This window comes from Populus euphratica, unplaced genomic scaffold (genome assembly GCF_000495115.2).
Source record: "Populus euphratica unplaced genomic scaffold, PopEup_1.0 scaffold213.1, whole genome shotgun sequence".
Lineage (NCBI taxonomy): Eukaryota > Viridiplantae > Streptophyta > Magnoliopsida > Malpighiales > Salicaceae > Populus > Populus euphratica.
In genome coordinates, this window is record NW_011499916.1 from 880776 (window position 1) to 895579 (window position 14804).

Sequence of the window (14804 nt, forward strand, 5' to 3'; positions counted from 1 at the left end):
CTAGGGGTGCTAACATCTTCCCTTTACGCAACCAGTCTCTTGCCTTAGAATCTCTGAAAGACCAATTAGATTTCCTAGTGAACATAATACTAGGTGGCGACTCCCTTTTACACAAAAATAAAACTAAAAGACCCCGAAATCAATTGATGGTAGCCACGACGCCGCTCTCCGCTCACGAGGGTGCGACAATTATGTTGGAAACAAACCAGTTCGGCAAATCTGTATTGCTTTCAGGACCAGTTATACCAGAGCCAAGCACCTCAACTTTAGATGAGAAGTGGTCTAAGTGGCTTGGAGAATTCGAGGCCATTTCTGTGATATACTGTGCTTTCGGAAGTGAATGAACTGTGGAGAGGGATCAGTTTGAAGAGTTGCTCTTAGGTTTGGAGCTCACTGGCATGCCATTCTTGGCAGCATTTAAACCATCTGCAGGCTATGAGCCAATTAAACTCCCATTACCTGAGGGAAGTGTGAAAAAAAAAAAAAAACATTCCAGCCCAGCTCACCATGGTGCAAGGTGGTCCGAAGCTGTTTCTTACTGAAGTAGAGGAGACCCAGGAGGTAGGAGGAGGATTTGATTAACCTCCAAGAGCTTTAAGTTGATTTAAAGCGTAAATTAAATTAAAATCTTAAATTTCCCATTCAAGGATTCCAATTTCAAGCTCAAGCCCTTGTCATTCAATTAGGGGGTTGTGATATGGTGCTTGGAGTCCAATGGTTAAAATGTCTCGGGCCAATCTTGTAAGATTTCTGTATCTGTCAATGGAGTTACAGTATACTGAGTATTCAGTTAGGCTTCAGGAATGAGATTGTAGAATTCAGATATTAATTATGGTTCAGATTTTGTACAGGAGCTTAAAAAGAGGATAAATGAACTATTACTATAAATTTAGAGTTTGAAAGCTGAGCAAGAGGCTACTGGAAAATTGCCAAAATTAGTGCAAGATCTGCTAGAGGAAATTGCTAGGGTTTTTAGGATCCCAAAGGGCTGCCACCCCAAAAAAAGTTAAGATCATTATTTCCTGGTTTAATTAAAGAAAGAAAAACGAAGGCACTATTGTTTAATCTGCAACCTGTGGATATCTGGATTCTGGGCAAGTATTTATTTAGATAATGTTCGATCTTTTATAGTGAATTATTCCTTAGGCCCTGACTTTTGAATGCAGTTATAACTTAGTCCTCTACGTATAAAAACCTCCAAGTTAGAACCCTTAAATCCTTGTTAACCATTTTTGGTTTTTCTCAAAACAATATATAAAGCAAACCAAGATGTCTCTTCAAATCAACAGAGCTGATGAGCGGCTGCCATTGCTAACTGGAAAGAAAAGTAATGCCAAGATGTTACTAAAGCAGTAATCTTTATCTATACAAAATCACCAGCCATTACTTGCCAAAGAATCATCAGAGATACCTTGTTATAGAATTCTGTTAGTTTCCACAATCAAGTAACATTCTGAAACTATGTTCCGCGTATTATGCCAAAGCTATTTAGAAAATGATTGTATGGAATCATGGCCCGGGTCCCATGCCGGTGCCAGAAGTTTTGTGATCATGAGCACAATTAACATCTCCAGAATCAGTTTTCTCTATAAGCCTTTCCTTTCCCTCAAGAGTGGGGCCGTTACCAGAAGTTACAACAGCAGTGAGCCTTCCCATTTTCTTCTGCAAATCAGCGAGTGGATCCTTTGGAACTTTTCCTTTCAGAGACTTCTTTCCATTAGCAAGCTTGAGTTCTAACCTATATAATGCACATAAATCGCAGTTGTTGATCTCATATTCAAATAAATGCCACTCATGACAGCCTGCAGGTTGTGGGTCCATATAATAGGATTTCTTCTGGCCCCCAAGCTCTTTCATCACCTGCTTTCTTGATTCATGCCAACCACGGCCACTGTAGTCTGGCAATGACCTCTGCTTCCTATTTCCGCTGTCAAACGCCCTTCTTGGCTTGTCAAAAAAGAGCCACTCCCTAATTGTTTCACCATCGAGTAATGAGAGATCAAATAGTTCTACGACATGGACACAAAATGAATAAGCCAAAATAAGATATGGCAACTTTTTCAACCATATTGTCACAAGAAAAAACATAATTAGCCGACCACATGGATTTTTGAATCATAGATGAATCTTATACCACATCAAATAATTAGCTTACAACATAGAGACCTTGATCATAGATGAATCTTCTACGGTATTAAAATGAATTATTCACCATTACTGAATAAGAGCAAGAATGCTGTAGATCAAATATGCAATGTAACAAGAAATTGCACTTGAAAATTAAGCAAAGGGAGAAAGGGGGAGGCACGCATGCGGGCTTACCAGCAGCATTCCATGGGGATTTCATGACAGCAGCCCCTTCACACTGAGGAATACCAACATTCTTACCTTGCATCTTTGCAATAAGGGCGTCAAATAGTAAATTATCCTTCAAATTAATGCCTCTAGGCCGCAAAACTGGGGCCATAACTGGGGGGGCCTTCATTTAAGGCCAGGGTAGCATGAAAGCTGCTACAGTAGTCCTTGCACCATTCAGATCCTTGAGCAGGCCTGGTGCAGTCCCATAAAGCACATTTAGGCCCCATAAAAGCAGAAGGTGGAGGGCTGATATACTGCAGATTGTTACTCTCAGCATTTTTTCCACGCTCTTCAATGTCATTGGTGCCACCAAAAAGCCCGGGGTCAAATTCTTCATGCAAAGTGCACTGTTGACAATCCAATAAAGTAGTTGTATCGGGGGCGCTAACCACTACATTTTGCAAACCAGAGGCAGAGCTGTTGGGTTGATGAAACCCTTGAAAACCAAGCCCCTGACCATGACTATTCACCAAATATTCCTGAAATGTAAATGTTGTATGCTAATCAGTCATCACCGAGAATATCTTTATGCCATGAAAGATCAAAACTTAGGGCACTAGGAACTGAATACCATGTGAATGACAGTAAATGAATACTTCAGTTGATCACTGAAATTACACATGGACGTGCAAATGAAACAAAAAGTAATATGAATCTTGCTAAAAGCTCAAATCATTAACAAAAAACAGCTCAAGTACTATGGATTAGCATTTAAGAAATGGTTCCCATCCAAATGTTTATTGTTGTCATAGTCTTGGACATGTATCTTCCCAAAATCAAATCAGGGCAGGGCCTTACAGTTTTCTCAACACTTGGATAGTTGCATCTATTGGTCTTAAAGTTCTATGTTAGAGATGTGCTGGGACTTGAACAAACCACAAGGCTAGTAACATCGAGACCCCCCTATGAAACTTGCAAAACATAAAATCACCTTCTAGGCTTATAATATGTCCCACATTGGCTTCACTAAATTACCTTCAAGCAATAGGCTTGCTTCTTTTTCTTTTTTCAAAAAAAAAAAAGCAATTGTTATAATGTGCAATAACAGATAGCAAGTAAGAAGACAATCTACACCCTCCATGTGAACTATGGCATCAAGCTTCAAAGTAAAATGATAAGAGAACGTATATTCAGTAAGGGAAAAAAATAATAATAATTAAAAGGACCATAATCTTTCTGTATATGACTTGCCTCAGCCAGGAGCTAACATGGTTTTTTCTTTTTTCCAATTTCCATGTCGGTAAACCAGAAAAATACAGTGCAAGACTTAAAATTCCATTTCTTCATACTTGTAGGTAATCATGATGTAGCCTTTTTAAATAAATGAAAGTGAACTACAAAGAACCAAAATGATATGAACTGTGAAGTATGATGCATTGCTACAACTTACTAGTCAGAAGAACATTATAATAATCCCCAAATAGGATCTTACATGTTGAAATGTTGTTAAATTGCCAGAATTAAGGTTATGAAAATTAGGCTCGGGCTGCATTTCTGGCTTCAAAACTGACTGCATTGTTAGTGGACTTGTCGCATCATCTTCTTCCTCATACAATTGTAACAAGCGGCCTATATCATCTGAAAAGGATCCCAGACTGATATCCTACAAAATACCCATCCCAAATTAACTAATCTAAATTCTTTAAAGACAACACCACACTGACAGGCAATACAAATATTTCATTATCCACAATAGCAAATAGGAGATGCTAACAAGCAAAGAATTGGCAGGTGATGGCACATCAAGCTCAGCTTTCCACTCACGAAGACCTTGATACACCTGCTCCTCCAACACAGCAACATCACTATTCCACCCCTCTTTCCTTGCAGCTTGAAGGTTAGAGAACCTTTCAAGAAGATCATTTAGCCGGGCTTTTGCATTGTCCATCAACAGATGGTGCGACCTAGACGTGCATTTACTCTTCTTACCTTTCTGCATTGAACCTCTCCCTCCTCAAAATCCTTAAACAAACCAGAATCAAAAAATTAAGTTTCACACCAAAAATCAAAACTTCTTCGACATGAAGCATCCAAAAAAAGGTGAATAAGAAACTAAAACAGCACAGGATAAAGACTTTCCAGGAGACAAAAACCAGGGCACAAAATAAACTAAGAAACCCCTTTTGCCACTTGTTTCAATCCTCAAAACCAGATATAACAAAACATCAAAATCAAAACCCACACATCTCACTTGTGCATAAAAACAAATATCACCACAAAGCTGAATCTTTCGCCTCTAACAATAATCATAGAAATCGCATAAAATATTGATGATTTTTTTATCTAAAACATAAAACAAAAACCCAAAAGCCAGTATGTGCCAATCATCACAGAAACACAGTGAAGCAAAAACAATAAACATAAATTAAACTGAAAAAAAAATAAAAAAGAAAGAAAGACAATAAATTTATTACCTCAAAAAAAAAAAGTAGGACAGCAGCAAAGGTCTTATTGATGGGGCTAGGGATTCGAGAAAGAAAGAGGTTTTAGTACTGGCTGTAGTATTTTATGGTTTTGGATTTGGAAGGGAAGAAGGTTTGGTGCCCGCCAAACTACATAGAAGGCTTGTGTTGTCCCGACCTTTTCTTTCCGTGTCCTGAAAAAACAAAAATATTGATTGTATTTTAAACGAATTTGCTGAAATCAAACATCATTCATATTTAAAAATGTAAATACAAATATCTTTTAAAAAAGAGTAGAATATGAATTAAAATCCGAGTTATATATATATATATATATAAAAAACTATGGAGCTCATTAAAAAATAAAGAAAAAATCTCAAATTATTTTAGAAATTAATAAAAATCAAATCATTATTTATGAAAGAAAACCAAGACTATTATTTTATTAAAAAAATTGCTCATTCTATGATAAATTAACATTATTCAATTAATGTTCTTTTATCTCCTTATTTGATGAGATAATATATCCAACAACAAAACAATTTGACGAGAAAAGGAAGAAAGAACATGACATTGATTGAAATGGATAATTCCATGGTTTTCAATACCAAGTTAATAGTGGATTTTTGAAGGGAAAAAAATTACATTAACAAGTTGTTAAGAGTATAATTCTTTATATAGAAACCAAATAATTTGCTGCTATAATTACTTTTATTATTATTATTATTATTATTTATTACCTTTATAAAAAAAAATTCCATGTCATTCATTATATAAAAATAAAAAATAATCATTACAACTATAAAAAAAAATACCATAGACACTTGAATATAGAGATAAAAAAAATATTTTATTAATTAAATTTTTTTATCTTATTAAACTGCATATATCAACTTGGAGACCCCTACATGGCTTCATACTTACCTTATATTTTAAATTATATCATGTGAAAATTAAATCAAAGTAACTCAATTAGGATAATAGGTTTAACCATCATCTAATTGACACAATTAAAATTAAGTTTAATTAAAAAAAATTATGGATATTTTTTTTAATATTAACACCATAATATTTTATATGGACCCAGGTTTTAAGATATGACTTAATTAACCCGATTGATTAGGTTAAAACTTGATTTGTTTATTAAAAAAATTAAAATAATGTTGATTTAATGTTTTTTTAATAAAAAATACTAAAATAATGATATTTTTTATAAACTTGAACTAACCCGTTTAAATTATGACCTAGATCATAATCTTTACCAATCTAATAACTTTTTTATAAAATATATATTTTTTAATGAAACCATTAACAATCTAAAAAAATATAAGAGATGATCTTAATCAAAATACAAATAAAGAAACTAATGCAAACTAAAAACAATCATAAGAAAAAAGGATTTGAATTAAAACTTCCAAGAATAAATAGAAACAAATAAAATAAGATAAAGTGCTTTTAGGCCTAGCAAGAAACCCAAAAGCCTTAGGAAGCTAAGGCATGAAAACCTAGGCTCGTACATCTAGGTTGATTTTATTTATTTATTTATTTGCATGTCATTTGCTCTTTTTTAAAAGAAAGATAAATAATATGTTGTATAGAGATCCAATTTCTGACCACCATAGTAGTGATTGAGAAATCAAGGATCAACTTTTTAGACCCCAAAACTCATTTTCCAATCAATTTTTCATGTGAGAGCACCTACAATACATTCTAAAGACTTTAAAAAACTCATTTGTGGTCTTAAACTTGAAAAAAATTGGTTTAAAAAACACAAAATCAACCCAATTTTGAAAACCTTACCCAACCTTAACCTATTTTTTTAGGCAAGATCAAGGCCAAATAACACATGAATAGAACTTCTCTAATAAAAAAGAAACCCGTTAACACTAAGAATGAATATTTTGTGGCTAAAACTTGATCAACTAATAACTTTCTCTCTCCTTCATCCTTTTTTAGTGACTCTCTCTCTCTCTCATCTCTCAAACTAAAGATTAAGATGAGATGTAGCTCGCCTTGTAGAAACAAAGAGGTTTTGAGCATTCAAGTAAGGATCTGACACCTCTATACGAGGATTTGATCAAAACAGGTTATATAAATAACCTAAGATATATTTTTACGGACTAATGGAATATATCTAGATAAAAAAAAAAGGTTTGGGACTACTTGGCCTAGTTAGTACATTAAAACTACAAAAACAGGAAATCTGATTGTTGGATTGAGATCAAATATTCTTAGATGATTCTACATACTATTTTTCTTGGGACAACAACTATATTGCTAAGTGAACCATTGAATCTTTTATAATTGCATTTTAGAACCTAGTACTCTTGTTTTCCTAGTTAGCTATGAAATTATTATTTATTTTTGGATTTTATGTTAATTTCCTTTATGACTTAGAATTCTTGTTATGTTTTCTAGTCTAGGTTAGTTTTTCTAACCTATAAAAAGCATTGTAAACCTTTTTAGGAAACAACTTTGATCACATTATTATTCGAGAAATAAAATAAGGTTTTTAGAATTTATTGTGTCTGAATCAAATTCAGCTTGTTTTCTATTTTTTTTTATGGTTGCTATTATTTCATTGTGCTTCCACTAACATCACTTTCTCTTTTATCTTTCAAATCAAGAACTAAAATAGAAAAATAAATAAATTCTTGAACTAAAACATTTCATCCCTAAGTTAAAAGGGATCAAATAGTAACTTTTGCAAAACCCCAAGGTAAAATTTACTAAAAAGGCAATGGAACAACTTTTTTTTTTAAAAAAAAAATTATAATAAGGTTGTGTTTTTTTTCTTCTTCTTTAATTTTGTTTTCCATACTTTCAATTTTGCACAAACAAGAAAATCAAATAGATTTCTATAAAATCAAGAATCAATTCAATGATGATTACATTAGTCCCATTAAAAAACAAGAAGGAACAAATTATGATTATTAATTTTCAATTAGTAACTAAATAAAAAAAACCAAATGAAAAAAATTGTGAAGATTAAAAATAAAATATTGTTTGAAGGGAGTCAACTAGAATTAATTAATTCCTCCATGTTCTTTTTAATAATTTAATAGTTTTTCATATAAAAAAAAAAAGAGAAATAATTATTTTTCAAAATGTTTTCAAATTAAAATATATCAAAATGATATTTTTTTATTTTAAAAAAATTATTTTTAATATCAATATATCAAAACAATCTAAAAATTTAAAAATATTGATTTTGAATTTTTTTAAAATTTAATTAAACATGGAATGGAATGCAGTCCCAAACTACCTATAAAATTGCAATGAATAGTAAATAAAGTTTGACATAAAAAAGCATCCTTGTTTTTCTTGGAGATTATTATTTCATGCTTTTCCTTGAAGATTATTTCGAAAATGATCAAAATACATGGTTAGTCTCACCTTACTCAAAGCCCAGCATATCAATTACTAGTTTAGAAATTTGTTCAATACTTTGTTAAAGCATGATCAAGATAGAGTTTCCATTGAAAACTGACCCATTGGTATGTATATATCTGAAAAATTACAACAGAAACTGAATATGCAGACGGTCCAGCATAAACACAAAGCATATGTAATTGATTTTCACCCACAAATGGGACCTAGATCCACTAGCATATGATTCTGTCGATTAGAGAATTGGAAACTTCATAAGCACTTGATGCCTGGCCGCATGAGTTAATTGAAGCCTTTGTACAAAGTATTCAGTTCTCGACCATTGTCGGGATTCTGTAAATGCAAACAGAAAATTTGAGGAACAGAGTATAACCTATTCACATAGAAGCTAGGTATATAATATACAAACGCAATAGATCAAGGAATTGAAGTTCAGCCAACATAGATAATATGAAGTATATGGAAGGAGAAAATTACTTTCCCTAGCGAGGAGCAAGGGTGCAAAGTAAGTTAGGTCAGTTCTTCCAGTAAACTTCTTGCTCTACTTAATTTTTGAGTGATCAAGTTGGTTTTCCATTTCCATCTTCAGTAGCATGGCCATGCTTGAAATGGGAAAACCCAGCAATACCTCGTCCTCTAGCAAGTTGATCCACCTCATCAAGCATCTGTTTGAGAACCTGAATTTCTTTTGCTAATTCTTCATCTCTTCGCATCATCGCCTGTGACAGATGGTAGGAGAAACTTAGTTCTAAAGTCAAATAGACGGGGGATTTAATGTCTGTATATTCCTAAAGTTAGGTAACAATAAATTGGCACAATTATTAGAAGTCCACCCATGTTTCAGAGCTCTCATTCCCCAGCTTGTGTTCACTGTAATTCTTTGCTTTACTTTCCTTCTTATACAAAAAAGAAAGAAGAAAAGAAAAAGAAACCAAGATTGCATGTATAAGAAAAATTAAGATGTATTTTAATCACTTCAAAACTTGACAAACATAAAAGATCTGCAGTTCTGTGCAATGAGCCAACAAGATACTCCACCAGCCACAAAGAAAAACTGCAGATAAAAAAAAATCATTACAAAATCAGCTAGGCCCTATACTTTTGATACGAATACCTCCACCAATACTTCAATGTTTACAAAGGCATCCATTGCTTTCTACATCCTAGTCTTCATGGTACCAGCAATCCCTTTATCTATACAAGAGATGGTACACCCTATATCCACTATATCCCACCCCTTCTCAACCATCTATCCTCCAAAATGGCAAGAAGCCAAAAAGAATAGAAAATGCAACGAGCAATGCATAATAAGAGGAAGCATCTTAAAAGATGCCTAAGAATGTGAATAGTGTAATTTCAAAATACACTAACAATAAGCTAAATCAAGGAATAGCTTATTGTATACCTCAATTTCCTGTCTTCGCTTCTCCTCCTTTCGCGCTTCAGATCTGGAACTTCTTTGCACCTCGGAAATAACAGCAGCTCCAGCAACCTGATAATGTTTATATATGTTTAGCCAGCTTATAGAAAAGTAAGTTTGTACAGTTCAGCAGGACCATCCAAAAATCATCATGAAAATAACATAGATGAAGGTCAAATTGACTTCTGGACAGGGGTCAGCTACAATGTTTCTCAGGCTGATAATATTATAGGTACGACAATAGCAAATTTGGTGCAAACCCACAGGTCGGCTTCCAACTTGCCTTTACAAGTAGTTAGGGGCGAATCCACATTTTGGACAAGGGGTCAATTGCCTCCCTTAATATTTCGAACCCCCCCACACCCCCAAAGTCCTTTTACATGAATGCAATTAAAAATGCATCAATTGCCCCACCTTAATTTTCTAACTTCTCCCATTAGTCCTTCTTTTTTATCTTTTCACATAGTTCCATATAAAAATGCATCAATTTTCTTTTTTCTTGTCAATGAAAAAATATCCCCCCCACTTAAAGAATATTTCTAGCTTCGCCACTGCATGTAGTAAACAGGTGTCAATGATTAATTTTATTTGAAACTATAATGGTTTCATTTCTTTGATCCATTCACAGAAAGGTTAGGAAACAAAAAGTCTTCACTGAAATGAGCCCAAAATGAGTATAACAAGCCTCCTCGTGCATTCACACACTATGGCATAGATATCAAATTGCTGTAGCCCTACGATAGTGGAAATTGCATACCCACATGGTCAAGTAAATCAAAATGTGCATCTGTTTCTTTAAAAGCAACAATAACATTAAAATAAAAAAACAACCGGCAACTTCTGATAACCCAATAACCAGAAAGGCTATTTTATCACCATAGTATTTCATACCAGGCCCATTTGAATGATTGTAACTCGTGACTAGTCCTTACAGGGTAGACACATCACAGGTTGTGACAAGAGGTATTAGAACCAACCAACTAGCATCTCCATAGTCTCAGTACACAAGCATGCAGCTCAGACTCATTCATGTATAGGAAGCATATGCAAACACAAAACACACATACAATAAACTTTTCCTACCATGGATATGCTTGATTTTTCAGATCCAAATTACACAAACAATAAAGGCAGGAAATGCCAGTACCGAAAACACAAAGAGTTCCCCAATAAGATCTGCAGCAGCTTGGACAGCCTTCTCCTCATCCAATGGTCGTATTACAGCATCAACTGAATGGCCATAAATGCGTCTTTGCATTTTTGTACTGAATCTATGATTTGCCTGATTCAGTCACAAAATGAACATATTTCTTACATTCTTTATTTCAAACAAGAGAAGAGAAATCATGAATTACAACAAAACAAGTTTCCGGGGTCAAAAGACACAATGAAGCGCAGTGCAAAAATAGATGATGATTTTCAGCTTAACATCGCATTTCATTGCAAACATAGACAATCATAATTTCTTCAGCATAACAACAAAAACGTTTCCACCTAATCATGAGACACACGCAAGGTAAACATATTTCATGTGGATTCCCAGCCCGTAAAGTAAGAGAAAAGAATCAACCTTGAATGGATAAAAACTTTCCATGCTATAGGACGCAGGCAGGCAGAGTACACAATGAAAATGGCCATATCATGTATGTATTACAGTGACTACCTACTGAATGTAATAAAGGCCACAATTACAAATGATCTGGCATTGATTAGAGTGAATCAAATCTTAACAGAGCAACACTTAACAACATAACCTTGCTTACGCAACAGGGTTGTAGTACCATTAATGAATCTATACACCAAGTTCAAGACCATCAACCCTGTATTAATAACAAAACCAAGAAATAAACCAGAAAACAAAAGGTACACCATTAACGAGAACACATTTTTAGACAAAAGCCTCCAATCAATTAATTTGATGAAGTTACATTTACCAAGTTCAAGACCAACCCATTATTTAGAAACACAGTATCAGTGATCAAGCAACCAACCAACACTATTAATGCCAAAAAACAATAAAAATTAGAAAATAAAAGGTATGCCATTAACAAGAACAAATTTTTAGACAAAACCCATAAATCAAATAACTTAAAAATGTAAAGAAAAGAAAGGAAAAAAGCAAACCTGGGCCATGTTGATGATGAAGTGACGGAACTTAGGGTGCAACCCTGCTTCCTTCTTGAGACGATTAGCAATGGGCTTGCAAAATGTTTTGAGAGCAAGGGTTCCTAGCTTTACGACTGGTAATATCATACTTATTGTACCTTTTTACGTTCTGTAGCGTTTCTTCTTCTTCTTGACAGAGCAGTCCTTTCCCTCCACAGGACGTTCTGAAATTTTCATTCCGGCATGATGCTAATTAGACATGCTCCCACTTCTCTAAAAACTTTCCCAAATGCTAAAACCCAAGCTGGTTGGTCCATTGGGCCAGCTCCAGTTCGGTTTGGTTTCATGTAAGTGGTTTAGGTTTTGTTAGATAGGTAGTCGATGCTAAAAAAAATTGTTGAGAATAACAAACCGGGATAATCTATATTTTCCGCATAAAGGAAATAGGAAAAATTAACAAAGTTTAAGATATAATAATTTAATATTAAATAATTAAATAAATTTTAATAAAGAAAAGTCAAAGAAAAAACTGAGTCAATCTAGATGCACTCGATAATATATCACCTATGATATGAAATCGGCTAAAAAATATTTTTAAAAAAAAATATAAAAAGTACTGAAGTTGAATTAATAAAAAACTTAGAATAACTTGATTAACCCATAACCCGAGTCAACCCAATAGAAAAAAAAGCGAAAAAAAATTACAAGGCTTAAAATTCAATCATCTAATATTAAAGAACAAAATTAAAAAAATAATAATTTAAAAAAACATTGAAAAAAACTTGAATCAACCTAAGTTAACTAGACTAACCTATGACCCAAAATATAAGATCAAGATAAAAAATTATTTTTTTTTAAAAAAAAAGGACCTAAAAGAAAAGAATGAAGTGAAATAAAAACAAATGTGAAAAAATTATAGTCAACCTGAGTTAACTTGACTAACTCATAATTTAGTATAACCTCATATAAAAAAAATCACAAAATTTAGGGCCTAATAATATAATTTCAAATTATAAAATTAAAAATAAAAAAAATAAAAATATCAAAGACCCATGATATGATTTTGAGATAAATCACATGTCCTCCTTCAAGGTGGAACAACAACTATAAAGTATTTAGAAATTTTTTAATTTAATAATTTTATAGTATTTAATATAATACATGTTTTTATTTTTAAATATTTTTTAATGAATATATTTGATTTTAATAAATAAAAAAACAAAGATAAAATTATATTTTATATCACATGAAAATTCAATAACAAGAGGCAATAACGGGAAGAAGTTAATAATTGACAATGAAAAGTGTTCGAGTAATATAAAGATCGGAATGATATTAAATTTTAGTTAATGAGTCCATAATATTGATGAAAAAACTTTATTATTCTTTACTTGATATTTATTCTTTGTATTTTTTATTTATAATCTCAAATATTAATTTTGATTAGTTGAAATGTAAAAATAAATTTACATAAAAAATATAAGATCAGGAGATGAATTATTCCATATGTATGTTTCTACCACATCAAAAGGATAAGAAATTACATTTTTTGGGTTATGTTGAAGAATTCTGATCAACTTGGAAGTGAGACACTATAACTCAAAAACAATATAAACGATCAATCACAGATCCCTTTTATTTTTTAAAAGAAAAAGATTGGTGTTATATCACTCACTTTTTGTGTAGAATTTTGAAAACTATAATCTATATATCTGAATTTGATTAATTATTAATTATTTATTATTGTAAATTTTTTTAATAATTAATTGTTATCTTTTTAAAGATATTGGAGAATTTTATAATAGTGAACGCTATAACATCTAACTCAAGTTAGCATGTTAAATTTATGGCTTGGTCCTGAGACTAGGATAACCCTGTATAGAGGAAATTGAATAAAACAATTGATGTCAATTCTTAAGTTAACCAAATGATGAAAAACAAACTTTAAAAAAGTTGAAAAAAACCTGAGTTAATTTGACTTATTCGTGACCTGGGATATGAGATCAGATTAGTTAAAACTCATAATTTAGGTCATGAGATCGAGATTATCCCATAGAAGAAAAATATGAAAAAATCATGAAGTGAAATTTCTAATCATTCAAAATTAAAAGAAAACAGATAATAATCAAAACATTGAGGACAAAATCTGATATAAAAACTAAATAAATGAAAATAATGAGGGACTAAGTTGAAAATAAAAATAAAAATCTAGAAAATAAAAAAAAATAGCAATTAAAAGAATGAGAGTAAAATTAGATAAAAAAATTACATGAAATTAAATATTGAGGGAAAATTGAAATAAATAAATAAATGGTAAAAAAGTAGCAATAAAAAAATAAGATATTGCACCCTAGTTTTATTTTTATTTTATTTTATTTTAAGTGTATTTAAGTCCTTAAAATGTGCTCTAAAATGCAAAAAGACCAATTTATCCATGTTTAATATAATAATAGCAAATAAACCCTATGGAAAAGACTGTTTTATCTCTAATAACTAGTTAAATGATTTTGTTTAAGAATAGTAAAAGTATTATTTTTACTATTTCAATCTACAATGAACTATGTTTTTTGCTACAATGATCATCTTGATTGATGGTTTTTATTTTATTTTAATTATTGAGGGAATGTAATTATAAAAGATTAAAAAATTAAAAACAAATTTTTTTATGCTATTTGGCATCCAAATATTATATATTGCCAACACAGTAATGCATATTAGAAAAAAAGTTGTCATATCACTCCATTTTAGTGTCCTCAATATAATTTTTTTAAAAAAAACTACTCATTTAATTATGAAATATCAAATCTCTATTATTGTAAATATTATATATAAGAAAAAAATAAATAAAAAGTTAATTGGAGTAGAGATTAATCGTTCTTTCCACATGAATCCTATCTATATCATAGACTTGATCAAAAAGATTGACTAGTAGAAATTTCCTTAGCAACTTGTTATTATTGTAAATATTATATATAAGAAAAAAATAAATAAAAAGTTAATTGGAGTAGAGATTAATCGTTCTTTCCACATGAATCCTATCTATATCATAGACTTGATCAAAAAGATTGACTAGTAGAAATTTCCTTAGCAACTTGTTATTATTGTAAATATTATATATAAGAAAAAAA

General features: G+C 31.7%; 2 protein-coding genes across 5 annotated transcripts; both read right to left on the reverse strand.

Moving 5' to 3' along the window:
- Positions 1-1392: 1392 nt before the first annotated feature.
- Positions 1393-4996, reverse strand: LOC105134648 (transcription factor VOZ1-like). The gene is given in 6 exon segments (XM_011039131.1): positions 1393-2009; positions 2323-2467; positions 2469-2837; positions 3791-3961; positions 4073-4320; positions 4773-4996. Coding segments are annotated over 5 exon segments (1410 nt in total). The 5' UTR covers positions 4298-4320; positions 4773-4996; the 3' UTR covers positions 1393-1509.
- A 3210-nt stretch (positions 4997-8206) lies between these two features.
- On the reverse strand, positions 8207-12026 carry LOC105134649 (optic atrophy 3 protein homolog). Of its 4 annotated transcripts, none has more exons than XR_844035.1 (5): positions 11695-12018; positions 10718-10852; positions 9556-9642; positions 8628-8869; positions 8207-8483 (listed from the first exon to the last, which is right to left on the reverse strand). XR_844035.1 is itself a non-coding variant. In XM_011039132.1 (5 exons), exons 1-5 carry the CDS (start codon positions 11821-11823, stop codon positions 8459-8461), a joined length of 522 nt encoding a protein of 173 aa, XP_011037434.1. In that variant the 5' UTR covers positions 11824-12026; the 3' UTR covers positions 8207-8458. The 4 variants fall into 4 exon arrangements, 2 of the variants coding, with proteins under 2 accessions (XP_011037434.1, XP_011037435.1); XR_844036.1 differs by having other exon boundaries at positions 8207-8328; positions 8547-8869; XM_011039132.1 differs by having other exon boundaries at positions 8207-8493; positions 8734-8869; positions 11695-12026.
- Positions 12027-14804: the final 2778 nt, after the last annotated feature.

What these genes read in the sequence shown, in the direction of transcription:
- LOC105134649 (XM_011039132.1), bottom strand. Translation starts at nt 11,823, where the DNA reads ATGATATTACCAGTCGTAAAGCTAGGAACCCTTGCTCTCAAAACATTT. An exon ending in TCATCATCAACATGGCCCAG is followed by an intron (nt 10,853 to 11,694) that starts GTTTGCTTTTTT and finishes TGACTGAATCAG; the next exon opens with GCAAATCATAGATTCAGTAC. An exon ending in GGGAACTCTTTGTGTTTTCG is followed by an intron (nt 9,643 to 10,717) that starts GTACTGGCATTT and finishes AAACATTATCAG; the next exon opens with GTTGCTGGAGCTGCTGTTAT.